At 42.2% G+C, this 27,917-nt stretch overlaps 1 protein-coding gene across 3 annotated transcripts in view; it reads right to left on the reverse strand.

Annotated features, from left to right (window-relative positions):
• Positions 1 to 27,917, reverse strand: part of acap3a (ArfGAP with coiled-coil, ankyrin repeat and PH domains 3a) — a 60,740-nt gene that overhangs the window by 10,830 nt on the left and 21,993 nt on the right. For all 3 annotated transcript variants that reach the window (XM_069710882.1, XM_069710883.1, XM_069710881.1), the window contains exons 2-17: positions 26,354 to 26,411; positions 24,073 to 24,192; positions 23,440 to 23,493; positions 14,970 to 15,028; positions 14,477 to 14,660; positions 13,014 to 13,058; positions 12,656 to 12,751; positions 12,146 to 12,220; positions 9,783 to 9,794; positions 4,730 to 4,842; positions 3,833 to 3,884; positions 3,260 to 3,360; positions 2,459 to 2,570; positions 2,068 to 2,276; positions 495 to 564; positions 21 to 115 (exon numbers count right to left, since the gene is read on the reverse strand). In XM_069710882.1, the coding sequence (XP_069566983.1) occupies positions 21 to 115; positions 495 to 564; positions 2,068 to 2,276; positions 2,459 to 2,570; positions 3,260 to 3,360; positions 3,833 to 3,884; positions 4,730 to 4,842; positions 9,783 to 9,794; positions 12,146 to 12,220; positions 12,656 to 12,751; positions 13,014 to 13,058; positions 14,477 to 14,660; positions 14,970 to 15,028; positions 23,440 to 23,493; positions 24,073 to 24,192; positions 26,354 to 26,411 (1,455 nt within the window). The remainder of the gene's footprint in view (positions 1 to 20; positions 116 to 494; positions 565 to 2,067; positions 2,277 to 2,458; positions 2,571 to 3,259; positions 3,361 to 3,832; positions 3,885 to 4,729; positions 4,843 to 9,782; positions 9,795 to 12,145; positions 12,221 to 12,655; positions 12,752 to 13,013; positions 13,059 to 14,476; positions 14,661 to 14,969; positions 15,029 to 23,439; positions 23,494 to 24,072; positions 24,193 to 26,353; positions 26,412 to 27,917) is intronic.

The raw sequence follows: 27,917 nt of genomic DNA on the forward strand, positions 1-27,917 counted from the left end.
TTTTTTTTAGGAATTCCTACCGTGAACTGGACGGTAACGGCTTCTTCAGACCTTGTTCTTGGTACGAGCCTTCGTAGATGTGGTTGATGACGCTGTTTCCAAGCTCGCACATTAACTACAAGAAAGAGGAAAGAGAAGAAAATGAATGGTCTCTTGTTTAATAATGCTATATTAGTATATGGTAATAGTTTTTTTGTATTTTCCTGCAGGTTTGCCTTCATTAGAAGCTACAAGAAAAAGCACATCTTGAATGATTTGATTATTGATTAGCGGGAAGGTGGATAAAATCACTCCATTTAAATAAAATAATATTACATTTTAATAAATGGCAGCTAAAACTTGAAACCTACAAACAAAATTCAATAATATTCAATGACGGGTGCATGAAAGAGGTCAAATCTCCCGACTTTCCATGTCCAGAATAGACTTTTTATAATTCCCTGATATTCCAGTGGGAACTCTGGCGTTCACATGTTCTCTGAGACAAACTGTACCTTTAATAATTCTGGTTCCCATGAATCCAGCGTGAGCGAGCGCACCTTCGAGCAGTGAACTCCGAGACTCCTGCAACAAAAAAACAACAACACTGATTCTGGAGTCCAAAAAAATATGAAGTTTATGTTCTGCAGTCAAACAATTTAGTGTTAAAAGTGGAGGAGAATCCACGTTGTTGTGACTGTAAAGCAGCAGATGACGGCCAGGCAGATTATATTCCTCTGATGTGCAAAGAGGAGGGTTTAACCAAACGGATCGTACACCATCGGTGTTGCGCGGCGACCTGGATTGAATGGCTGCGGGTTGTGTTATCCCCGGGCTCCCAATGTCATGCAAATCACTGTCTGGTATCCAGGCAACAGTCGCACGTTCGATAAAACTGCATTGTAAGCGAGAGGGCCGCGTCTGCTGACCTCGCCGTGAGAAGACGAGCTTTCGAAGAGGCGGCATGAATATTCAACAGGTGGGAACACACACGGTGAAGTCGTTACATAAGCAGCGATAATTGCGACTTTGCACACGAACGGGACGTCGTTCCCACCGGCCGCTTAAAAAAACAAAAAAACAACAACAACAAAAAAAAAAAAACCTCGGTGACGCAACTGTGTGATGTAACAGAAGAGAGCGTGGAGAACTGATGTGGATGGTGAGCAGCATTACGTCATATTCACCAGGACGCTGACACTCAATTCAACGGCTGTTTTATTCTCTACTGTATTCTGTACTTTATTTGTTTGAAATGCAAGCTTTATCTTTCCCAGGAATTTAACCTGGGCTGAATTATATTGTATTAACTGTTGCATTTTATACGAGTGTATTTCATTTATTTTATATATATATATTTTTTTACTTTTATCCGTCTCTCATATGGCCTCACTACTCGTATATATTTACATCTTTTTTTGGTCAGTCCACCATATTTTGTGCTCTCATATTTTTTCTTTCCGGTATGCCACAGAGGATGTTTTTTTTATCGTTATTATTTTACTATTAAATGTTCTAAAAAAAACAAAACATTTTTCTAGTTAGATCATTTCATCCTGTTTGTACAGACGTTAACTTTTTTCAAGAAAAACAAGAAGAAAATTCATAAAAACAGTTGATTTCTGTTGAAAAAGGTTGTAATTATGTAACTAAATTGGCAGATTTGTTCACATATTTGAAGAGAAAAATTATTTATAGGAATCTTAAAAAACTAATTTACAGTGAGACGGAAGTTTTTGTGGTGAAAAACAATAATAGATCATTATATAAAGTTGTTAATACTGCTGACGTGACAACAATGGAAATAATTTTTCCTGCTTGTTTTCAGCTGTTTAAAGACTCAATAATACACTAAAATGTCTTGGAAATATGACATTTTTTTGCATATATATATATAATTTTGTTCGTAAAATATATAATGTTAAAAGTGATATAGTAAAACGTATAAAATGTCCTGAAATAGGAGTTATTGCTTAAAGCCCAGCTGTCGGTTAGGATCAGGATTTTTTTTGGGGGGGGGATTTTTTTAAATGTAAAAAGACGCAGGTGTGTGTTTTTTTTAATGTTTTTTTTTGTATTTACTCTTACCTGTGGATGCCGGAGCACTCGATGCACAGCAGGATGCCCAGGTTGATGGAGGCCCAGCGAGGGTCGGCCTGACCACAGTCGCAGCACTGCCCGTTGCCCGGCAGACACTGGATCCGCTGCAGGATGGTCTCGCCCCGGATGCTGCGCTCCCGCGGCTCGCTGGCCGAATCGATGCTGCTGGTGGACGGAGAGGCGGTTCTGTCCAGATGCTGAATATAAACACAAACACACACACACACATAGATGATGGATGCATGTCCGTCTGTAAGACATTCGGTGTTCAGTAAAGGCTCAATTCAACAAACAATACAGGGGTGAAAAGTAAAAGTAACACCTAAGCTTGTTTTATTTGGCGACGACTCTGAAGGGATTAGTTTGGTTTACGACTCACCTCGATGTAGCAGGTGTCCGGACTCTCTCTGTAGGCCGAAGCGATGCTGGCTTGAACTGCCTGAATCCACGCTTGTCGGAGCTTCTCGGACTCGGCCTGCAGCATGCAGCTCCTGAGACGCACGATCAGAGTAGTGTTAAAATTTAAAAAAAAAAAAAATCTGTTTAGCATGCCAACATTTGCTAAAAAGTAATAAACGATTTGTAAAGTAGATTAAACACCACCAGAAAATTCATTATATTAAGCCTTTGTGTATCTCGACTCCTGTTTTAGTAAAACAAAGCCTAAGAAATAACGTCATTTTTGCGGCTCATGCTAACATTGTGAATGGTTTTGCAGGTATTTGTTCATAAACCAAAGCGTTGAACCATTTTTTTTTGGACTTGATAATGATGCAACAGTTCATGTTTTGGATCTCTATGCTCTCCTTTTCTCTCTCTGCTCTCCTCTCACCACCAACCGGTCGAGGCCGATGTTCTCCACCTCTGAGCCTGGTGCTGTTGGAGGTTTTTCTTCCCGTTAAAGAGGGAGTGTTTCCCTCCTAGCTTTTGTGGGACTTGTTGAATTGCCGAGTTTCTCTGTATAATGCTGTAAAGTTCTCCTGTGAGGACTTTTAATGTCTTCAAGTGTCGTGAAATAACCCGTGGTGTGATTTGGCGCGACGTAAATAAAATTGAATTGAACGTCAGCATTTGACAGCAGTCAGTTAGTGATGAGACACTTTCAGTCCGGACCGAAGTGGACCGACTGATCGACACCTCTGCTCCTGAAGGATGATGCCGTTATGAGATTGAGCCTCACTTGGTGGGCGAGACGACCTCAAAGCAGAACCTCCTCTCGATGTCTTCGCACGGTTTGACAGAGCACAGCCGGAGGTCCTCCACCACCACCGTCAGAGAGTCCTGCAAAACACCAAAACAACCTATCGTTTCTGCTGCTGTCAAAACAACACAAATAGAAAACAGCTGGTCCTAACACCCCCCCCCCCCCCCGCTCCTCCACCACCCCCGATAAGACTTCTTTAAAAAAAAAAAAAAAAGTATTCCTGGCAGTTTAAAAGCCTCGGCGTACCTACCCATCACATATTTATACACACACACACACACACACACACACACACACACACACACACACACACACACACACACACACACAGATATCAAGCAGGGAATTGAAAATAACCTGAAAGCAGCACTTGTCGAAATGCAGATTGAGCACTCGGATATAAGCAGGAGTTCATAAACGTGGAGTCGGTGAGCGCAAAGGTTAAAAAAAACAACAACCCAAAAAACCATTAGAGCTGCACTTAACCCCTCAGAGCCCCGTTCACCCTCCCGGGGGAAAAGCTGTTAGCGCAGAGATATATGGACTTGCCTTGAGCTTCTTCTGGTAGACCAGCTGACTGTTCTGTATGGAGAACCACCGTCTGGAGAGAACATAAATAAAACATATTTTAGATGGATATCCCTCAAATAGCTGAAGGGTCAGTGTTCAAAGATAAACCACTGTGGACATCAAAGCCTCACTAACCTACTGATTTTATACACATATTATTACAGTATTGCATTGGATCACATCGGCTTATATTTGTTACACGTGATGGCAAATATGCACCATTAAACGCATGCCGACTTATTATAATAATAATGTCTGAGTTATGACTTTTGAGAAGGAGTGGGTCTAAACTACAATAACTGACTTCCTGTTTTTATGGAGATAATCAGAGTACAGGAGAATAGAGGACCATGAGATACGGCTAAAAAGGCCGGATTTTGATAAGAGAACCTTTGAGCTTAAATCATCTCCATCAAATTTTGTTTTTAAAAGGTCAACAGTGAACAATAAAAGTCTGAACTTCCCGTTTTTCTTTAAGCAGTTGTCCCTTTCACCTCAAGCAGTTATGTAAATTACATGTGCTGCACATACATAACACCCTATATCCTCCAATATATATTATATAACTATGTATATTGTAGTTGCTTGGATATATTGTCTTATAATAAGCTACACATAACACACCCAAACAAATAAACAATGTCAATTTCAGTTTTTTACACATTTGCGCTGCTTTAACAAAAATGTTCTCCTGTATATCAATAACATTTTATATTTCGGTAGGATTTGACTGTGTATTGTGTAAAAAATAGTAAATTCCCTCTTTAACTCACAGCTGAAATATACAGTCTTTTATCATCAATTCACAGCATATAATGTACAAATAATTATATAATCCAGTGCATATAAAGAGATTTGTTTTGCAAAGGCGGTTACCTGTTCCAGGTCTTGAAGGCATTGCTGGCCCTCTTGAACAAGTAGCCCTCCATCACGACGCCATTCGGCGCATCCACGTTGAACTCCACCTTCGAGTCGTCATACGAAAAGTCCTGAAGGAGAAGAGACAGAGAGGCAAAATAAATCCCGACTGTCGCAGATGGACATCAGAGGCCGGCTGATTTAACGACCAAACAGAAAACACACAACAACAACAACAACAACAACAACAAAAAAACACTTTTCTGCATTGAGGACGCTGCACGCGAGATGTTTCCTGGAGTACCAGCAGCGTTCGATGTGCACTGCTACTGCACATACAGTCCATTAACCGAGTGCATCATCATAAATCGTGCGATCGTGTAGAAAACGGTCACGTGCCAGTCCATGTATGCAGAGAAGTTGCATGTTAGCTTCCTGTGTGGCACACCGGGGGGGGGCCATTTCATAACTCAACAGATGTGAGCGTGACGCAGATTATTACATAAACAGAGTGTGATTCACGTGATATTAGCCTCTAACCTCATCATGATTTACAGCGGGGCACTGTAATGCAGGAAAAGTGGTGCACTGGTATTTAAAGGCTGAGGGGCAGAGTCACGACCCTGAAAACTCAATGCCGGACATTTTTAAAAGTAATGTAATATGCAGGAGGACAGAATATTAACTCGAGTTTCAATTTTGCATGCGTGTAGCCCCGAGAGAAAAAAAAAACACGGCGAGTTTAATGCCGTTTCTTGTTAACATGCGGAGGATACGTGAAGGTCTCTGTTGGAGCGACCCATATAAAAACGAGCTTCACCTACTCTGCGGTTTCATAACAGGATGCACGTCCGTGCAGCAGCTCCCAGAACTCCATTAACTTCTCGCTGTTAGTTTGAATAATAGAACGACTCACTGCGCTGCTCATATCACTATTTTAACTTGTCGACTTATAAAAAAATAAAAAATAAAATAAAATAAAAAAAACCTCCTGAATTTCTGCACACTGTCTGGAAACACAACGTTTAAGTTGAGAGTCTTTATCAAGCATCGAACACACAATGTGAGTTTTCATACTAAAGCCACAATTAAACCAAATCTGAGCCAACACCTGCAGTAAATCGCCACGTCATCAATCTGAAGGTTGTATTCGAAAGCAAAGGTTTTTTGATTCGCAGCCAAAAAGTCTACCTTCATAAAATCCTGAGCAAATGTGTTTGCAATGCAAATAATCTTATTCTCAGTTCATATATATATATTTTTTTAACTTATAAACTTGATTTTTGATTTCAGTGCAAGAAATTTGGTTTAAAAACATTCTTTTTTTTTTTTTTTTTTTTGCTTGCATAATGAAAAATACCTTCATAAACAACTTGGCTTTAAAACAAGAGGAACAATACATGTCAGCAACAAAAATACAAATGAGGAGACCCAAAATGCTAAAAGACTCAGCAGTTCATGTAGTGATCAAAAGTTTCAAAATCAAACTCCTTTAAAGAACTCAGGAAAAACAACAAAAACGTACAAAATAATAATAAAAATGAATTAATTACTGTGATGAAAATAGTAATTATTCTAAAACATTAAAGTTTGCAGGAACCTAACTTTTTTTCCCCCCTACATATATAATATTCCTTCGCACAAATCTGCCAGTGTGCATTAATTTTAACATCCATACTGTACGTATATTATTGAGCATCGTACCTGAGAGACTGTGCTAAAAAAAAAAAATAAAAGTAACAGCAGGGAATCAGAAACAGACAAAGACAGTAAAGTGAGAGGATTTTTAAAGCATTTAACAGAACTACAACAACACAACTCTCGCTTTAAAGCCGCGACAAACACAGAGAAGGATGCAAATCCACCCACCGAACTTTGGTCCCACCGGCACAAGATCTTCATTTTCAAACGTTTAGTTTGTTCCAGCAACATTGAAAAGCAAAAAAGCAAAAAAAAACAGAAGCAGATCCCTCATGGAAACATGTCTGTCTCCACTCTCACATGAGGCAGCAGTGAGGAGAGTAATTCCAGCACTGACACGCGTGTGCGTGTGCGCGTGTCCACTACGGCCACCTGCCTGGATTACAGCTAATTACCACACAGCTGCCAAGATACCCACGGCAGGAAGCGTGGACGTCACCGCGCCGTACTGTAGCCGCTCTTGACCCAATAACAACCAGCCTGACACCACGGCGCTGCTTTTGCTTCACCCCCCCTCCCCACCCCCCACCCCCAGACACACCTCCCTTTTTGCTGGGGAGGGAGTTTCAGCCCCTACGTTGACCCCGTGGGGAATCCATCTGGAAGGCAGCCAAGATCCAACCCCCCCCCCCCCCTCCCCCTAAAAACAAACACCACCGAGGGTCTGATTTACCGTCCGCACCGACAGCGGCTCGGACCACCTTCCCTCCCTGCGGTGCAACTAATAAACCTACGAGAGGAATCGGGCCCCTGCAGCTTACCTTCAGCCTCTCCATGCTCCGAGCGCGGCACATCACACAAACAGAAGGAGCAGACACCCGAGTGGCACTCCGCAACCTCCTCAAGCCCACAACAAAGATCATCGATTTTTAATGAACGCAACGTCACGCGGACAGAAACCGAACATCGGTGTGAATTATTGAACGAGCGGCAGGCTTCAAAATGTTACGAGCACAGACAAAAAAAAAAAAAGAAAACCCCGACGGGATGCCGACGACGGGATGCCGACGACGTCGTCCCGACGGTGAGGGCCAGTTGGCGGCGCTGATTTCTCCACCTGCTCTCAAAGCGCCTTTAGGATCTTTCTGTGTCTCGTTACTACGGCGACGCGACAGCTTTCATCCGCGACAGACCGGCTTTGCGGCGTCCGTACCTGGCCGACAGCCGCTCCGACGCCTCCGCGCTAATCCTCAAATCAACCTGCTCCACTTCGCTGCGGCGTAACAGATTTGTCTCCTCGAACATTACCACCGGTCACCGTCGACGTCGGCCAACCCGGCAGGTGCAGCCGTTAAACGGATCAGTGGACAAAACTTTCCTCTGGAGATGAAAAGCTTCCCCTGAATCCTCCCGAACACGAGTTCCTGCGACTCCTCTCAATGAGCCGCGTTGAGGTTTCGGTGTGTTCATGAGTGAAGGTGTGAAGCGCCACGTTTGTCATAGAAAAGTCACTTTATCACTCCCGAAGGAGGAGAACATTTAATCAGACGGGACAAACAACTTGTTGGGGCATAAATGCATAAATTAATTCAATAAATGAGAAGTTTTTTTTTTTTAATTAGAGCTGCAACGATAAGTTGGGTAGTCATGGAGCCAAAAATGTATCTACAACTATTTTCATAAATGATTCATCATTTTAGTCACTTCTTGAACAAAAATGCAACCAAAAATTGTCAATTCAGACTTCTTCATGTGAGAATTTTATGCTTTTTGCTTTGCCTGATATTATTGTAAGTTGTCATTTGGACTGTTGGCGGAGTAAGACAAGAAGTTATCAATTTATTTTATAAAGACAAAAATCTGTATCAATTAACCAGGCAGTTAATTGGCAGATTTAATCACGTGAATGAGTGTTCTTTTGACATTTTCTGTATTTACCTTTGAATGCTAAATGGTTTATGCTTGGGCCTCCTGGAGTTTTAAATCTCTACTTAATGTCATGGAAACAATTCACTACTTTAAAATATGTGATCATACTGAACTTTAATGGCTCGTTTAAAGGTGCTGTTAAGGAGTTGCAAAATCAGACAACAAGAGCAATGTTGGCCCTCATTAGTAAATGTAGAAAGTTTGATTTAACCAATAAATACGAAGCAGGAACTCTTTGATTGGTTAGTTGCAGCATGCATGTTGAAACCTGCCATCGTGGACGAATCACAACAGAAGTCCCTGAAGTAAACAATACGAGTGAACTGACAATAATCTAGTTACAGCGGTTATAAATCAGAAACACTGGCATCACATAAAATAAGTAAACAGCTGAATGACATGTGGTTGTTTTCTTGAGTTACATAAATCAGAAGTCGCCGTTTTTTTTTTTTTCTGGCTTTTGCAAATATGTGACAACTTTAACTGGTTGAAAAAGAAAAAAAAAAACTACCGAGTTTAAAAGATCAGTTTCTATAGAAGTGGTGTCGAGTCTAAAATTGGTTCGGAAGGGTATGAAGGTCTAGAGAGGAAGAGGAGAGCTCTGCGATGATGATGATGATGCTGTCGGGGATGAATATCATATCCCGATTTATTAACGTTTAGGCATATCGAGATCTTTTCATGCTCTCGAGCAACAAATAAATACGTCTGCAGGCCTTTAACTCCCTTTTCTGCTCCCCTGATTTCTCTCTGAGTAACATCTGTCCCCCCCCCCCCCCCTTTTGTCCCGTGTAAGTTTACACAAAGCTTATTGCACATACTGGATGTGATGAGGAGGAGAGGAAGAAAAAAAAGAAAAGAAAAAGGTCTTTAAAGGGAAGAAGAAAGGAAGGAAAACAAAAGTGGGACAGACTGGTCTAAAAAGCAGCTGCTACAAAGACGGTAACTATAAAAACAAAAATATGAGGATATTCTACAGCGGATGTCAAATCTGTCATTTAATATTACTATATATATATTATAATATGTTAATTATAAGGCATATAAAGTGAAATAACAGTAAACCGGCATTAAAAAGTAAAATAAATGTAGCTGACCGACTTCTTTTTTTTAAGCAGAAAAAGCACTTTTTGTGGGAAACAGTCGCACCGTTTTCTATTTTTAGGACGCTGCAATGATGTCTTTGATGTCACAGGCGGTTTCTATATAGGCCAATTCCAACTAAGTTCAGTGTTTTCAATTTTTTTTTATTTAAAATAAATCATTTTTATATAAATGATTCAGGATGCACTTCAGCTTCGGCCCCTCGAGGCTCCTGCGGTCCGACTGCAGCTGAGGAAAACTTCAAAAGGTGGGCGGTGGGGTGGGTTGTGCTAATGTTTCCCCCCCCCTGAACACTGCGGGGGGGGTGCACGTTTTAACCACACACTTAAAACCAAAGACGAGAAGTAGAAAGTGAGGTGGAGGGAAGAATAAATAAATGGAGGAGTACTGTACTCACCTGCATGAGGGTCTGGGAGGAAGACGGCGGCACATCGGGAAACATACAAGCAGAAGAAAAAGAGAATCAGAGGATAATCAACGAGGATAATACGATAATCTTTCAGGTTCAGTGCACTTCTTCGTTATCCTCCTTCTTTCCATCGCACTTCAGCAACAACAACAACAACAGCAAAAAAAACAAAAAAACAACATCTCTGGCCTACATACGACACACGTGATACGAGACGGTGTTTTCATTCCACGTGGCTTCAGCTTGTGACCTTGTTTATTTACCGCTGGTTGTTGCATAAAAACTGTAAGAGCTCTGGCGGAAAAAAAAAAAAAGGATCAATAACGGGGGGAGGGAGGGGGAGGCGGGGGAGGGAGGCAGATATGACCCGGCCCTTCCCCGCGGGTTCGTCCACAGCCCGGAGGGAGAGCGCTGACCGGCGCCGGCTGACAGATGGTCACTGATCCTGGGGTACGAAGGAGCCAGACACACCGGCCCGCTGGAAATTAGGCTTTCTGAATTATTAAAAGACGGAGACCCCAGACAGGGAGCGGCGGCAGGCAAGTATTCCGGTGAATTGATCGTGAAATTTATAACAGCTATTCAAGATCGCCGGAGAGTACGCTTAAACAGCTCTGGTAAATCATCTGACTTTTCATCTAACACACCGTCAAAATGTACATTTGTCCGGTATTTATATGGAACGTATTTCAATAAGCGGAATATTACAGATTATATAAAATGGTTTTAAGGTGTGTCCCTCTAAAATTGTACTTAAATGAAATATAAGACACACAAAAAAAAAAAGTGTAACGTACAGCACGCTCTGCGTTTCTCTCATTTTATTTGTATAAAAGGTGGAAGATTAAAGAAACACTGCAGATTCATGAGCTTTTTTTTTTTTCCCTCTCGGTTTGTGAACTAATTGACAGCTTCGTTTACGCTCTCCTGCTTCCTTTCTTCAGGTTTTACATCTAGGAAAAGCTACCAAAAACTATCCCGCTGACACCTGCAGCTCACTCCATCTGTCACATGACCCTCCTCGGTGGTGGCAGCGGTTTGTCGAGACAAAATTAAACCCGACAGTAAACCCCGAAGGAGGATCACGGACAGCAAATTTCACGGCAGTGCAACAAATCTTTGCGGATATCACGCTTAAAAACCCACAATCATCAACCTCATGGTGGCGCTAGACAAAAAAAAAAAAAAGATTACCAAACTCAGAGGGATGAATCCTCTGGAAACAATGAACGTCAATATAAAATGTAACATCAGTTTACTCCAGCGTTGAGCTGCTGGACCGACCGACCGACCGACCGACCGACCGACCGGTCGAGCTCGCCGTCCGTCTACAAATCTCGAATAAACCGCCGAGTCGGCACCTCACGGCTCCCGCTTATTTTCATCGGCACATGCATGTGCTGACAGTTGCCATCGACAGCAGACAACAGGGGGATTAATATCCCTTAAAACACTTAATTCCACCTGATTTAATGCTTTAAATCGACTGCCCCGGACTTTGTTAGGGAGATTAATCAAACACTTCCCAGCTGCCCGGGTCTAATCCCTCCCCAGTCACAACAGACACACCGGACCAAAGTGGCAGACTGGATCTGGGAGGTGTGATGTCGGCACGCTCGCGCCCCTGTTAGCTCATCGGAGTGGCTCGGTGGCAACCTGCCAGGCTGTTGAAGGGTCAAACCGTGGACATAACTTTAGACTCTCTACATGTGCAACATTCAAGACAAACACGCATGTACAGGACCGTGAACCGCGTGACACAAAGTCATATGACCAAAATATATTGATTTTTTTTTTTTTGCATCTGAAAAGCGAGCTGTGCTTGTTTGGTCAGTGTGCAGGCTTTTTTTTTTTCCTCTCATGAGAAAGAAAAATACTGACGCCATCTTACATTTAAGACATTTTTCTATGAGAATATGATATAATAATTCTAGAAAAATAATGCTGGCAAAAACATCAGAGTACAATGGAAAACCAGAAGGGACAATATATTCCAAAATTCAATATTTCCCACTAGTACACTGTATAATAAAATGTTTTTGAGTGATTTTGAATTAACGGGACCAGCACCAGAAATCTGATGGATGAAACAACCAATGTTAACTAATTCAAGGTTTTTCTGCAAATAACGACACTTTTTCATACTCAAATTCAACTGAAACTCAAATAAACAAAATAAAAGAGCCTCCTGCTGCTTAATTTACTGTCAACAATCCAACTTTTAGCCAGAAATCGGATAAAAAAAGACATTTTAGACCTTTTAAGACACTCTAAGGCCTTTTTAATGAGGAAATTAATTCCAAAATGTATTTTATTTTAGTCGGCCAAAACAAACCAAACCAAAAACTCACCCTCTGCTGAATGGTTGCGTGCTTGTGCTCCATTTCTCTCTTCTCCATGGCCGAATCAATCACCAGCTGATCCAGCTGAAAGTTCAAGTTCACACACGAACACACACACACACACACACACACACACACACACACACACACACACACACACACACACACACACACACACACACACACACACACACACACCAAAAAAAAAAAGAAAAAAAAAATGAGTCTCTGCAATCAAAACGTACTCGCAGTATTCACGTTGCAGTGAAACAACTAACAGATCTGCGGTGAATCGGAGGCGCCGACTGTGAACACAGAGCGAGCACGTCGGGTCGATGTTTGGTAATGAAGCATCGATTCTGTTCCTCCGACCCGCAGCTGCTTTTTCTAAAGTCTCGCAGCGTCGGGAATTAAAAAAAAAAAAAAAAAAAAAAAAAAAAGGACGAACTGCTCCTCGACTAAAGTCCATAAGAGACGATGATGAAGAGCGGTGACGAGGACGAGGATGCTGGCGCTCACCTCAGCGGCCAGCTTCTTCATGTAGGGGTCGATCTCGTCCAGCAGGTTGTAGCCCTGCTGGAACAGCGAGTACTGGGCGTGCATGAACGACAGCATCTGCGCGGGGGACAGATAAAGTAACATTCATCAAAACTACGACCGATCAGGTTAACCTGTTTTCACACGCTTTAATTTTGACTTGAAATTTTCACCAAATAATTTTGTTGTATTTCAAGGTTATTTCCGCGCTGTACGTTTGATATCGGATCATTTTTAACTTACTCATAGAAAATTAAAGTTGTTTGCAAACTCGTAACTGTGATTTTTATTTACAAAGTTTCATTTAAAAAGAATAAATAAATCGTAATAATTAACTTACAGCATCGAGGATCTCAAATTTCTTCTTCGCCTGAAGGACATTAATCTGCAGAAAAACATAAAAAGACAGAAACTTTCAAAACAATACACTGTACAGTCCTCGGCCCATACGAGCTATTGGGATAACGCCCTCTAGTGGACATTATTTCCCCCTTTTTCAAAGCCTGACATCAGTAAAACTCAACACATCCTGCCCCGACAAAATAAAAACCACTGATCGTACTGGCAGCACGAGTCTGTCCACTCGTACAAAGACGTCATTGTATGAGCAGATAAATGGCAGATTTGTCACTATTACTCAGCTGATTTGCCATAAAAGTGACTCAACTTCCTGTCGAAGCCAAATTAAAGCAGACATCATAAAAACAGAGTTTACTATGACGTCATGATTTTTGATATCCATCCAGGATAAACGTCATTAAAGCTTCTGATCTTTGCTCATAATCGGCCGATTCAGACTCTTTCTACAGTAAAAAAAAAAAACAACAACAACAAAAAAACACGTAACAGAGGTGATTGTTGTCTGATCAATATGACCACCGGAGACCAGATGCTGCTCAACGTATTATCTTCTTTACTTTGGCTTCACGTCAAGTTTAGGACTCAGTTCAAAGTTCGTGTCCTCACATACAGAGTGATCAAAAACACCTGTAAACATCTGTAACCTGCTTCACTATCAGCCGCAGCTCATTTGATCTGCTGTCTCGGTTGGTGTTTTTGTTGTTGCTGTTGTTGTTGTTTACTGTATTTCATTGTTTTCTTCTTAATATTTTCTATTTTTGCGCATTTGTATTCTTGTCAAGCACGTTGTGACATTTACTCTGTGAAAGGTGCCACAATAAATACACTTTACTTACTTACTTACTCGTATGTAAAGCAGCAAACACATTTTCTCTTTCATCAGACAGATTTTGTGTCCGTTATTTCTCCCATTTAAGATTTTAAAGTGGAGATTTTGTAAGATGATATATTTAAAAAAAAACAAAAAAAACATCGTGTATAGATGATGAAAATAAAATGCAGCATTAAAAACTAAATCAGTGGTCTCCAACTATTTTGACATGCGGTATGTGGCCGGTGTTATTTAAATAAATGTAATTATAAGAAATTTCACAACAGAACAAGAGTCCGAAGAAAGAAATATACGTTTTCATCTCTCCTCTCCAATTAAAAACATCAAGGCACCTTTAGATTTATCTAGTGACGCTTTCAAGGGGTCCGACCTTTGACCCTAACTCCCTTACTTCAAATAAAGTATTTCAAACTAGCCCAAATCTTTTTCATCCACTGCTGCACCAGAAACGACAGCAACCAAAAGAGGACGTTTACTGCAGACTCAGCACCTTTGCTTTGATACTTTCAGCACATTTTGCCGCTCTTTATGCACTTTTAGTAAAGGAAAAAGGTTCCCAGAGCTTCCTCCCAACGCCGCTGCAGATTAAACACAAGAGCGGTTTCTCTGACCTGCAGCACGTAGTCCAGCGCCAGGTGGCGGAAGCACTTGCGGGTGATGCTCAGCGTGCTCGTGGCTTCTTCCACCTCGTGAGGTTTGTTCCTGGGCGCCTGAGCGTTCTTCACCTGCGCGATCTCCATGTCCTCGCGCACGCGGTCGAAGTGCTTCTTGGTCTCCTTGAACTTCCGAACATCCCTGACGGACGGAGAGCGGGGAACGAAGGTGTCGACGTTAGGGCTTTCAGTCCAAGACGGAGAAGTCTCGGGAAATTTTCCAAAGTTAAGAGTCGCTAAAGTCGCCTCCTTCGGCTGCATTGTTCAAGATTTAAATTGGTTTAGTATTTGAACACGCCCAAAAGGTTTCGAGGGGTACAAAGGTGCATGTTTGCCTTTTTAAAAGGTTGTGCGCTTTTGCCTTCTCTCCTCCCGCATCTGAATTTTTCATGCACTTCAAAGTTCTGCAGGGATATCTGACCGGAGCAGCGAGAACGGCAGGTTTACTCACTCTTTCACGAAGTTGTGCAACTGCTGCTTCACGGACCGCTGGGCTTGATCGAAGAGGATCTGAAGGAGACAAAGGAAGACGTTCATCGTTATTTTGGAAATACGTGGCAGTGGAAGGCATGAGGGGAATCATTTTAGACGTTGTTGGATTAATAATCTTGATAATCGACTGCTCGTTCAATCAATCAAACTTGAATATTTATCTATTTTGATGCAGTTCAAAGCGCTTCGCAGATGATTGACGGGCCAATAAGACAGATACCAGAAGAATAAAAGAAATTTGAGAACAATTTAAAAACAAGATTAAAAGGAAAATAAAACAGTTAAAAAAAAAAAAAAAAGTCAGTCACTCATTAAAATCTACTTAAGCTCTTTTTAAAATGTACAAATTATTATTTTATTACTGATAGTTCATAGTAGCCTTTGCAGTTTTGTATGTTATGTGAATAGACATTTAAAAACAGCACTAACACTATTATTAATCAATAAATGCAGAGGGTAACGTAGCAAAAAAAAAAAATAAAAATTAACTCTACTAAAATTACCTCAAAATTCTACATAATTAAAGTAAATGTAATTTAAAAATCAACACATGTCTGCGCACTAGTGCATTTTGCCATTTCTCTTTTCAAGTGTTTTGGAGGGAAAATGCAAAATGCTTCAGTTAAACCACCTGCAGTTACTTTTTCCATCACCAGATGGCGACAGAGCTCATGTTTCTTTTTTTCTTTTCTTTTTTTTCCACATGCAAGATGCATGTTAAAAACGATGCAGATGCATGTTAAAATATCGCTCTGACTCGAAACACGCCCGCTTTAACACAACAGGCTGCCTTTGGTTTGGTGTTTTAACATTCACCATCCCTCCTCTCCTCTTCCTCTTCCTCTTCCTCCTTCGGAGCACATCGCTCGTGATTGCTGCTGCCATGCTGCTGCTGCTAAATAGGTCACTCGGGCAGGGGAGGGAGGGAGGGAGGGAGGATGGGAGGCTTTTCGGTACAATGTGACACTGCGGAGTCGGCATCCAGCGCAGGGTGCAGTCAAAATTGCCAAAGCCCACGTGTTGTCGCCACCACCGAGCAGCCAGACTGGTTAAAAGGTTGTTTTTTTCTGGCCTCAGCCTGCCTGAATAATTGGATATACACGAGTCGACGTGTGGATTAGAAGATTTGAGCAAAACTCGGTTTACGGGCGTTTTAACAGGGATTACAGGCGCTGATGAAGAAGAAGACACTTCTCTATTGTTATAATACAGATGACTGTAATTTAACTGGATTTAGAAATAGAAAAAAATGTGGCTCCGATGGAAGCGGTCAGTTTTTACTGAATTCCTGACATCTCCGAGTTTGTTTTGATGGTGGGTTGAAGGCTGCGTTTTACTGCTCTATAAACCCACTGGGCCCAAATAAGCATGAGTGGAACAACAAAGCAGCACCTCCCATCAGAAACTATGCACTCAACTGTGAACTGCACCAGACAAGAGACTGAAAAGTAGACGTAGCGTCCAGATCTGAAATATGGAAGTACCTAAAGGTGCAATACCACCGAGTGCCACTGGAGGTCGGCTCTAAAAAGCCTCCGGCTCCATAGACTCCCATTCAACTAGTCTCATAAAATTCTCAGTAAATAACATTTTTCCATCAGTTATCTCGTTGTTGTTCGCTAAAGTCGATCCTTCTTATTAGTTTTCTGGAGGTCCATCTGAAAATAATCCCGCCATTAACTAGAACATAAGCTTCAAAAAGATGTGTTTTGGGGAGCGTGTCTGTTTGATTGACAGGCCTGTGGTGCAGTCAGCTTATGGCTAGACGTAGTATCATCGGGTTTCCAATTAGATCGAGTCAGGTAACCCCAGCTAGTCCAAATATGGTCACTTCCTGCTCCAAACCGCTCGGGACTGGCAAAACGGCGCCGGACAAAATCCGAACTCGAAGCCGTTGACAAACCAACGGGTGACGTCGCTGCCGGTTGCCGCTGCTTTTATCCGAAACACCGACAGGTGAGGCAACATTTTTCCAGCTTTCTCGCAAAAGCGACATCTTCAAAGCGAAGCAAAAGTTTGACGGTAAACTCTCTCCGGTCCGATTGTGCGTTTGTGGTCAGCCCGTTTCCCTGGGTGGACGGGGTACTTTAATTTGCCGCACTAATTACAACGGGGCTGTAGGGATGGTCACGATGGTCTGCAGGTTCATTCATCCATTCACCGGACGCTTTTTCCATTCATCCTAAACTGTATATATTTATTTTATTTTTGTGTATATAGTCTGTGTGTGTGCATTTATTCATTGCTCTTGTTTTTTTGGTTTTTTTTCTAAAATAATTATTTTTATCTTTCTTATTTTATGTATTTGTAAATGTTTTTCATATTTTGTGCATCATTTTTGTGTTTCTGCGTTTGCTGTGACGACTAAATTTCCCCACTGCGGGATTAATAAAGTCTAAATCTAAATCTATTCCATTTATACTCAAGAAATCGACATCGAGTCATTTACAGACCGAAGAACAAATAAAAACAACGGCAGCGATAAGACAAGCTGACAGATGTTGAGATTGAACCACAGTTGAGCTTCTAGTTAAACCGTTTAACTGTCAGATGAAGGAAGATTTAACCTGAACGATGAATTAAAATCAACTAAAACATAAAAATAAGAAGGTTACATATAAGAAGCATTAAAAAAAAATAAACGATCTAGTTTGAAGTAGAGTAAAGTAAAGTTATATAAAACAATTACAGGTCGAGGTTTGATTTAAAAATCGAGCTTCGGAAATGTGTGAATGGAGTAATTGACTTTAAGGAGATTCAGTCGTATGTAATCTTCTCTGAAATCGCAGACGACCGTAACATTTGACTCTCGTGTTTAAAAAAAAACGAATCCACGCACATGACCGAGCAGGAAATGTGGCTGATTATATAAAAAACAAAACAAAACAAAACAACATCCCGTCAAACAAGTCGTAGGCGAGTCGAGAATATCCGACAGATCTTCGGCCAAGCCGATATCGGAGCTCAGAAAACGAGACGGCACCGTCGCAACGGACGACTGTGATGCCTATCAGGATTTCTAATCCCACCGTCATCATTCCAGCAGCACGTCGGGGCGAAATAAAGTCACAAAATCAGCCGAGCGATCATCCTTTAGTCCACGAGAAGAAGCAGCAGCAGCACTTAAGCACCTCCGTCACCTCCGTCAGAGAGAGAAACTGTTGTTTTAGTACACAGATGGTTTCCAGCAGCACTCCTCCATGGTCAAAACTTCCTTAAAATAAAAAAAACTTCACATACGCTCAAACTTCTGACTTTTCTTTTCTCCCACCGAGCTGTTCCGGTTATGAGGAAGTGCTCGAGGTTTATTCAGAGATGTCGATGAAGGATCCTTCCAGGAAGAGACGAGGCACATTTTCCTGGCGCTGCTCCAAAGGGGGAGTTTGTGAAAGGGTCAAAGGTCACGAAAGATATACTTTGTGTTTCAACCGTGCGGTGACATCACTGTGACAGATATCCTCAAACAGCCTTTTTACCGTGTGACATCACTGGTGGGCGTGGCTACAACCAGACCAGGCAGCGGGAACAAGTTTGTTATTTTTTGGGGGGGAAATAATGCTTATTTGCTTTCTTTTATGAGATAGATGAAAAGGTTGATACCACTTTCATGCGTTTACACTAAACGTAAAGCTACTACGAGCTTTTTTTTTTTTTTTTTTTTAAGCTGAGAGGAAAGATAGTTATGTCCTTTAACACTTTATCGTAAGATGGCGCCGCGCAAAATCCATCACAGTACAATAACACTGTTGACTGTGTTTCTTGGTTTGTTTGTATATAATATATATAGATATATACTGTACTGTATATACTGTGCATTTTATATTTTATATTTTTTACTGCTATTTACTGCTATTTTATTGCTTTTCTATTATTCTATTCTATTACTTTATTCTATTATTTCTATTATTATCTTATTGCTTCTGTATGCTGCTGTAGCGAAAAAAAATTCCCCTCGGGGATTAATAAAGTAACTACCCACCTACCTTTAATGTTTCGGTGGATTAAACTTAAGCTTCATAGGTGCAAGTAGGGGGAATTTTGTTGAACCAGGCTAGCAGTTGTCACCCGTTTTCAGTCTTGAAGCTAAGCTAAGCTAACCGCCTGCTCCCTGCAGCTCCCCACTTAGATTTCATAAGCTTCAGTGGGATTAATCTTCTCTAAATGACCGTATTACCCAGAGTGGCATAAAAATACTTCGAGGAGACCGAAATAATTTGAAGGAAGCGCAAATACATTTTGAGGACGCACAAGGCCGACGTCTGCGCGAGCGTCACACGCACTCGCATTTTTTTTTTTCGGCGGTTTCAGTTGCGAGCTTCCCGCTGCCTCGTCGCTTCGTTTTCTCCAGTTTCCAAACATGACCTGAAGACGGCGGCGTCGGCGTCCCACGCGGGAGTTCGCTCATTCAGCGCGAACGCGCAAAATCCCGACTGCAGGAACCGACAACGCACCTGAAAATAAAATGCAACGGTGTGCTTTGAAATCCCACCGGCTCCTCCAGCATTTACCGTTTTGCGATTGCACTGAGACTCGCCGGCTCAGATGTTGGAAAAGTCTCTCTTCATTTCTAATGTATGTTCAGAGAGTCAAACCCGAGTCAATAATTCATGGAGTTTCATGCTTGAATTAAACAGAAACTGATAAAAAAAAAAAAAAAAAATGCCGGCCTGATTCTGGTGATGATCGTGTGAAAGAAAGAAAGAAAGAAAAACATCTATTGTGAAATCTCGGGAAGGGGGAAAAAAAAAAAAAAAGACTCGTAGCCGAAGTGAAAAGAGCTCCGCTTGGCCGACGGCTTCTCGACGTTCACACAAACAGAGGCTGTTTGTTCTGTTGTGCGGTATTTGAGAGCCGAGCTATCAGGAAATGGAGGGAAGCGAAGGGGCCAAAACTCCTTTTCTACTTTTCTTGGATCGTACGTTTTTTTTTTTTTTTTGTTCTCCGAAGGCATCCGAGCGTGGCCGCGACACGAGCGGCTGGCACTCGGGAGGTCCCGCGGGGAAGGAGGGGCGGAGCGGCAGCTGCGCGGCAAAAAAAACCAACAAAAAAAACCCGCGAACGCACACCAGACGGGACGTCCTGCGGGAAGCTGCGGATTCGACCGACATCATTTCTTATTGATCGGTTGCGCTGTCCCGCACGGCCGCACACTTAAATGCACACAAATGATTAAAACACGAGCGTGGAAAAGATGTCAGAAGAAAATATTACTACACATCGTCCCTTTTGTCTCAAAGGGGGGGGGGGGTGTTCTCTTATCGCACACACACACACACACACACACACACACACACACACACACACACACACACACACACACACACACACACACACACACACACACACACACACACACACAGACATCCTCTGTTCTGCTTTTACATCAAAGAGACAAAGAAAACCTACGAGAGACAATCATATTAATGTCCGGTCAGATTCTCGGCTCTACTAGACTGCAGGGAGGGAGGGGGAGAGGAGGGGAGGGGAGTGTGTGTGTGTGTGTGTGTGTGTGTGTGTGTGTGTGTGTGTGTGTGTGTGTGTGTGTGTGTGCGCGTGGTGGGGTGAGCCCAGCTGAGCTTCACAGCGGAGGAGGCCAGCTGGTCCCGGTCCAAACCACACTCTCTCTTCTGTTCTCTAAAGAGTGACACACTGAACCAGACCAACAACAGAGGCAGCTTGAGTGACATGTAATCTGAAAACTTGACAAAATATCCAGCAAAAAAAAAAAAAAAAAAAAAAAAAATTGTAAAAAGCCATTCCTCATTAAATGACAGCAATCCAATTAAATTTCACAGTGTACAGCCTGAAAAAAAAAAAAAAAAAAAGAGACCATTGTTTCGCATCGGCTCTTTCCTGAGAGTTAAAAAACCAAAAACACTTCCTGAGTTTAATGACGACGCTTCTCCCTCCAGAGACGAAGGCTCTTCAACCTGCAGCGGATTAACTAACGCTCAGGTATTCAGCGCTGCAGGAAGAGGCCGGTTCAAGGGGCACAGCCGAGTTTTACTTTGGCCCGGACACCGAAATTAAATACGATTCAGATTTTTGGGGAATATTTTTTTGGGGGGGATCGTAAACCCACATTAATTCGCTGAAGCTGTTAAAGCCATCGGGTTCCGCCAGTCAATGTGCTTTACAACACCTGTCCAACGGCTTTTCGGAGTTACACGCAGTCGTGTGTTGCTGCGTTGCTGACTCAGCGATTTTCCAGTTTGTTTGCACCCCCTCTAACCTCCCTCCCCACAACACCTCCGCCATTTAAAACAATTTGTGGTTTTACAGTCGCTTATGTGCAGGAATTTTACTCTTTGGCCGGGTGCAGCGACTTCCTGGTAACCCGATCAACATCACAAACCGTCGTCTACCGCTAACAGTCTTTGCACAGATTTTAAAAAAAAAAGGAAAAAAACAACTAGAAGTGCTAATAATAAAACTATTTCTTTATCTTTGGACAGAACCAGCCGAGCTGTTTCCCCTTTGTTTCCAGTCTTAATGCTAAGTAAGCTAAGCGAACCGGCTGGCAGCTTCGTGTGTAAATAACAAGACACGTGAGAGGCTCAATAAAAGCAACGCGTCAGAGGTTAATCGCTGCTCGGAGCCCGGCTACGTGACGTATTCATCTTTCACTGCGTTAACTTCATCAGACGAAGCAGTCAAAGCGCTGCAATTCACGCCGCGTCTTCGTCCGAGAGTCTGGCGACACGACGAGCGACACCTTTTTCACACCAATATCGGCCAAAGAATATTAATTATTATCGGAAAAACTGGAAGGAAAAATACGGCCTGGAACTATTTATGTCCAGCATTAAATTCCAATAATCGATCATGATATAGATAATTCAATGAATGAGTTCTGGACCCCGATAAACAGCAGGAAATGGATAAAAAAAAAAATCACCTCTTTGCTTTTGTACCGTAGCAGCAGCAGTGACGCTGTTTGTAATCCGCCGGGACAACAATCCCATTTTATAACCGACATTACAACCAAACAGCCGGCCAAAAACAACAACAACAACAACAACAACATTCAAGATCTTCGTGACTATAATTTAAGACTTTTTGATCCTCTTTTATTTTTGAAGGAACCTGAACTAAACCGTCGTAAATCAATAAAGTATGTCCGTACGGCACTCATCCCCGGCCATGTGCAACACGCTCTGCCAGACGTCAAGGTCGTCCAGGGTTACTACTGTCCAGCGGCTGAAGCTAATCCACAACTGCCTGAGCGACCCGGACCATTAACCCTCCATTTGTAACGCTGACCTCCCTTCCTCACCCAACACACCCATGGAGCGAACTGGAGGGGGGAGGGGGAGGGGGGGCAGCTGCTGATCCTTGTTGAGGCTTTGGAGAAACATAAACACACACATATGCTCTGCACTTTAAAGCATTGTCAAGCACGCAACAGGTTCAAGCTAATGGACTTGAAAGGGCATCGGAGGAGCAGGATGGAGGGGCGGTGGGTGGAGGGGAGGGGGGTGGGGTCACGAGCCTTAAGGCCACAACGGGGGGGAAAACGGCTCGGGAGTAAATCACAAGTCCTGTTTAATGTCAGAGGACAGACGAGGATGACTATTTCCTGTAGTGTCAAACAGCCAATCAAAGCTGGCGGAGAGTTGATCGATTTTATAGTTTTTGTAAGAAAAAAAAAGTGCGATACAAAGCTTACAATACACTTTAATGCATAATGTAAGCAGATAAAAGTGTTTTTTTTGTACTGATCTACGTGTCAAAAACCGGATGCCGCTGTATAAACAGATGAATTAATAAACACGCATCTCAAAATAAAACCTAAACATGTCCTCATATCCATATATAAACAATTCATCATGTAAATATTCAATACGTGGTTTTAAGACACTGTCAACAAGTAACTGGATGCTGCTGTATAAGCATGTAATGAATTAATAAACACATGAAACATTCATAAAGATTTAAAAATCCCCTTATATCCATAAATAATCAGTTTATTATATATTCATATACTGCTTGCTGGAGATTGGGTTAAAGTTGAAGTTGAAGTTAAAGTCAATCTGGGCAAAAATCCATCTAATAATTATTTGATTGTTAATTTTTTATAATCATAAACTACAGATTTAGTTGCTTCGTAAAAAGTGGGAAACCCATGAGCCTTTTCTTTTTATTACCGCAATGAAAACATAAATACCTGTTAATGGGAGGTTTTCACAACCTGGCAAACCCTGAATTTGTTTTTAAAAGTGTCTTTAAAGTGAGTTAAAAAAAATAAAAAAAAGAATTAGTGAAATATTTACAAGCTATTAATAAAGCTAAAGTCATTTATTAAAAGGTAACTTTTGCTGGTAAGTAGTTGCATGTGAGGCGTTGTTTTTTTTTCCCTCTCTCATAAAAACAACTAAACGCCCGTTTGTGTTCGCATCGTTTCAACCTGCTGGAATAATACGACTCACCATGTGGTAGTTTATGATCTCTTGCAGGCTTTCACCGCACTTTTCCAGGCACTCCTGTGAAGAAAAGGACACCAAACAACTCTTTAACCGCACGACACGCACGGAAATGTTCTCCGCGTTTGTGTTTTTAAATCAGAAAAGGGAGCGAGTTGAAGCCGCCGCGGACTAAAACTGTGATTTATATCAATTCTGGATGGAAGAAATTGAAAAAGATCTGCTGGTTAATGTCACCGAGGTGCACCCTTGAGCCGTGCACGGGAAGCGGAGCTATAATTGCAGGGCTGATTCAGTTTCTTTTCTTTTCTTTCCTTTTTTTTTTTTTTTTTTTTACAATGGAAACTACAAATACGAACAAGGCTTTAAGAAGAAACTCACAATTAGTCATCGAGTCGAAGCCAAGAAGGCTTTTAATGGGACTTAATGTCAGCGGCAATGAAAGTACTCGGAGTCGCCGGAGCCGCGGGGTCGAGCCCGAAGCAAGTTTCCAGGCCCGACGTGATCCTCGCCGAGTAATCTGGTAGTAATCAGGTCTGTTCGCAGACAAACAGGACTGAAGAGGAGGAGGAGGGAAGGTCGTCTTCGTCGTCCCGTCCCGTCCCCCCCACCTCCAACGAAACGACGACGGGAGCTCACCGAGATCATCTCGTCCTTCTTGCACTGCTGAGACAGATCCCGGATGCCGTTGACGAAGAGCTTGTTGGCGCTGACGTACGCCTTCCCGGCTTCGATCATCCCGCTGCATAGCTTCACCAGCTGCGGAGAGAAGACGGGCGGACGGTTAAATGAAGGTGTCGCAACGCATCACGTGAGAAGGGGCGGTAGTTACCGTGGCGACAACTAGAGGACATGTCTTGTTTTTTTTTTTGTGTTTTTTTTTTTTTTCCAGACATTAAAGATTTCAGACTACATTCAAACTGGATTTATGTTTTCACGTTCCCGAAAGAGGAAGTCAGAAATGTGCCCAAGTCAACAAACAAACAAACAGTCCCTGTTTGTAACGTAATAACGGATGTACACGACTGCTTTTTTTTTTTAAATTTTACATTACAAATGCTGATCGGAACGAGGAGTTACATCACGGAGTAAAATCGTTGTGTTTTTTTTAGATTTTAGCTGCTTTCAGACCCAAAAAGTTCTCAACCGGACTTCCGTCGTTTACGAGGCTTTGAAACAACAACTGGACAATAACATGGAAATATGAAAAATAATAGAAACGCGTGTTTAAAAGACCTACAGAGCCGTAACGCGATCCAGCTGCGGATAATCGATACCACACTCTGGTAATTCGGCGTGAATGGTTTTGCGTTTGTGCATTTACTCTGCGACTGTCAGCAAAAAATAAAAAATCCCCGATATCGGCCATAAAAGCCGCCTTCGTTCATCTTCTGCTTTCATGAGAGGGAAACTCGTTTCTTCTCTTTTTCCACGTTTGCGTTGGAAACGCCAGGCTTTTTCTCCCAGCTGCTGACCAGACGCGATGGAGTCATCAGACGCTGGTGGGAAAACAGGTTTATTTTGCTGAGAGTCTTGTTTGTTCAATTCGCACACGAACCGCAAATACAGGTTTTTACGGGCCAGCTGAGTTGGGACGTGAAAGTGGAGTCCAAATTTTGAACGGGTGCATTTCCTGAAATGTCCCGCTGAATCCCTCAAGGTGACCTATTTAAAAAAAAGCGACGAGGGATCCCCCTTTTTTTTTTTGACCTGAGTGTGAACTATTAGTGGAGGTTTCCAGAGCAGAACGGCCGAGTCAGCGCTTCTTATATCTGTTACGTCACGTCGCAGTGTGACCGAACGCCGAGGACCAGCCGAGATTCCTCCTTTACAGTCAATAACAACAACAGAAGGATTGAGGCTTCAAAATAAAAGTCGCTAAAGTTAACAAATTAAGAGTCTGAATCCGACTGTATCAAGATAAGAAGAACAATAAAGCAGTTTTTTTTTGGACTCGGGCCGGTTGGGAGTGAAGCTTTCAGGCCTTTCAGCATATAGGCAGGTGGAGCCTCGCGTACCACCAGTGGTACCCGTACCACAGTTTGGGAACCACCGGGTTAAATTAAACAGATCCTGTTTTATGTTAAATGATGTGCTTCGAGACGCTTAATCCAAAATGAAGAGACTGAATATGTCCATAAAATTTAAAAAAAAAAAGTATAATTATGCTGTATTCACTACATCATACTGAATGAATGGACATTTTAGCTGATGAAAATGTTTAGCATCAATGTATTTGCAGTCACTTCACAACATTTCTTCATTATTTTTTGCATTAAAACATGTGTTTAGTTGCACCTAGAGGACGCGGTCGGTGTTTGATCTGCTTTACGAAACCAGGACGGCTGACAGACAGATCGTTGCTGCTTTTAGATCACGTTATGTCACGGGGAGAGTTTTGCCTAAAGGTGTGCTTGAAAACAAACAAAAGGCAAGTACCAACAATGTGGGTTGTAATAGCTGAATATAAACGTCCCAAAGGCGGTGCTGTCGTTGCCACAAACTGCCAAAGGAACATGTTTAGCAACTATTTAAAATGCATATTGCTTATTTTATGCATTGTATCTGTTTCTCATGCATCTCATTTCTTTTCTATATTTTGAACTGTTCCCTTATATCTGTTTTTATGTGAATCACTGCATGTTATTCTCTTGCTGTGAAGCACCGAGCTGCATTTCTTGTATAGAAGGTCCAATACAAGTAAAGTTTATTATTAATATTATTTATTATTCTTTTTTCTTGTAAACTTTATTTATTTATTTTTTTCAACAGAAACTTACAAAGTGCTTCTCAGGCAGAAAAAAAAAAAAAAAAGCGAAAGTAACAAAATAAAAGTCAAGAAAAAAAAGGCACCGGTAGATAGAAATGATCCTGAACATACAGGGAGCGGACGGACGGACGGACGAAGTCGATGTCTCACCTTGTCTAGCTTCGCCTCGATCTCCACCACCTCCGTCTCCACCTCATCAATATTTGCCCTGAAAAACAAAAAGCAGGAGAAGAAGCCGTTAACACGTTGCGCGGTGATGCGTTTACTGACCGACTCTTCAGAAGTCATTAAGGAACCAAAAAAAAAAAAAAAAAGTGTAAAATGGGATTTTCTATCAGATATCCGTTCACGGTCCGGATAGCTACGTTCACTGCTGGCACATTATCCCATCGTCCCCCTCACTCCGTTTACCAGGCGACCTATCGACAATCAAACTGAACAAAACAAAAAAAAAACAGTCGATTTGTCCTCGTGGCCCCGAAACTATCGCCAAGAAAACCATCCTCACGAACTGGAAAACAAGGAACATCATCCCCATTACACACTGGAAAAAAAAAACCCTCCTAGTAGATTACTTCTCTGTGGAAAATGTTTCATCATGTCATCGCACTCGGTCAGTTCGGTCATCTCTCCATTCATTCCTCACAAACCTGATCCCAGCTATCCCGTTATCTTCACTTTAGTTGGTTGTTGTTTTTTTTTTTTGCATATCCGCAATCGTAGTTTAAGCACACTCGCACTGAAATTGGAAGTTAGACTGAACACACACACACACACACACACACACACACACACACACACACACACACCTAAATTATTGTCTTTGTGTTATTCCTTTAGTGGATTGTCTGTATATGTCGCAATTAATAACAAAATGTAAATTCCATTAAGGTCATTTTATTTCATTGGGGGGAAAAAAACCCAGCCGTTGGACAATCTGCTTGTGATTTCGCACGTTCTCAGAAAGCTCAAGGAGACTCCATAAATCTGAGCGACAGACGGGGATTTTCTGTTTTTTTTGTTTGTTTTGTTTTTTGCTGAGTCAAAGTCAGACGTGTTCGAGCAGCACTGGGCGAGAGTTTCGGGCTTTCAGTGAGCCAGACGCCGTCATGGGAGCAGTTCAGCGCTGTCAAAACAAAGTGACGAGACGCCGTCTCTACACAGCGAAAGGGGGGGGGGGGGGACGTGGCTGTCTGACTCATCCCACGACTCACCCCCCCCCCACCCCCTCCTCTCCCGGGTCCACCTACTCTTGTGTCAACACCACCGCCACCACCAAAACCACACCCAACCACATCTGGAGGCCCCCGGACCACATCTGGAGGCCCCCGGACCACATCTGGAGGCCCCCGGACCACATCTGGAGGCCCCACCCTCGGGGGAGGTGGGATTTTCGTGTAATCGCTGCTCGGTGTCGATCAATCTTCCCATTTGTTTAGCAACACAACCATCGACCAGACGGATGATAAACGTCGGCCAGTTCAATCCGTCGAGCCGTCAGTCCTCCATTCAAATATCCCAGCAACTGTACAAATATTCATGGTGGCCATAATTTATCGTTCATATCAGCGTATTGATTTATAATTTGTGAACTAAAGAACGCCAATAGGTAATTGAAAGAGCTTTTATTGCCTCTCGGTCCTGATAAACGTCACCACGCTATCGCGGCGCCTCTCATCACATTGGGGTCATTTCAGGCTTCGTGTATTTAGTT

The sequence above is a fragment of the Brachyistius frenatus genome, unplaced genomic scaffold (assembly GCF_029030835.1).
Source record: "Brachyistius frenatus isolate BFR_SWC_R1_liver_20210118 unplaced genomic scaffold, ASM2903083v1 Contig_95, whole genome shotgun sequence".
Taxonomy (NCBI): domain Eukaryota; kingdom Metazoa; phylum Chordata; class Actinopteri; family Embiotocidae; genus Brachyistius; species Brachyistius frenatus.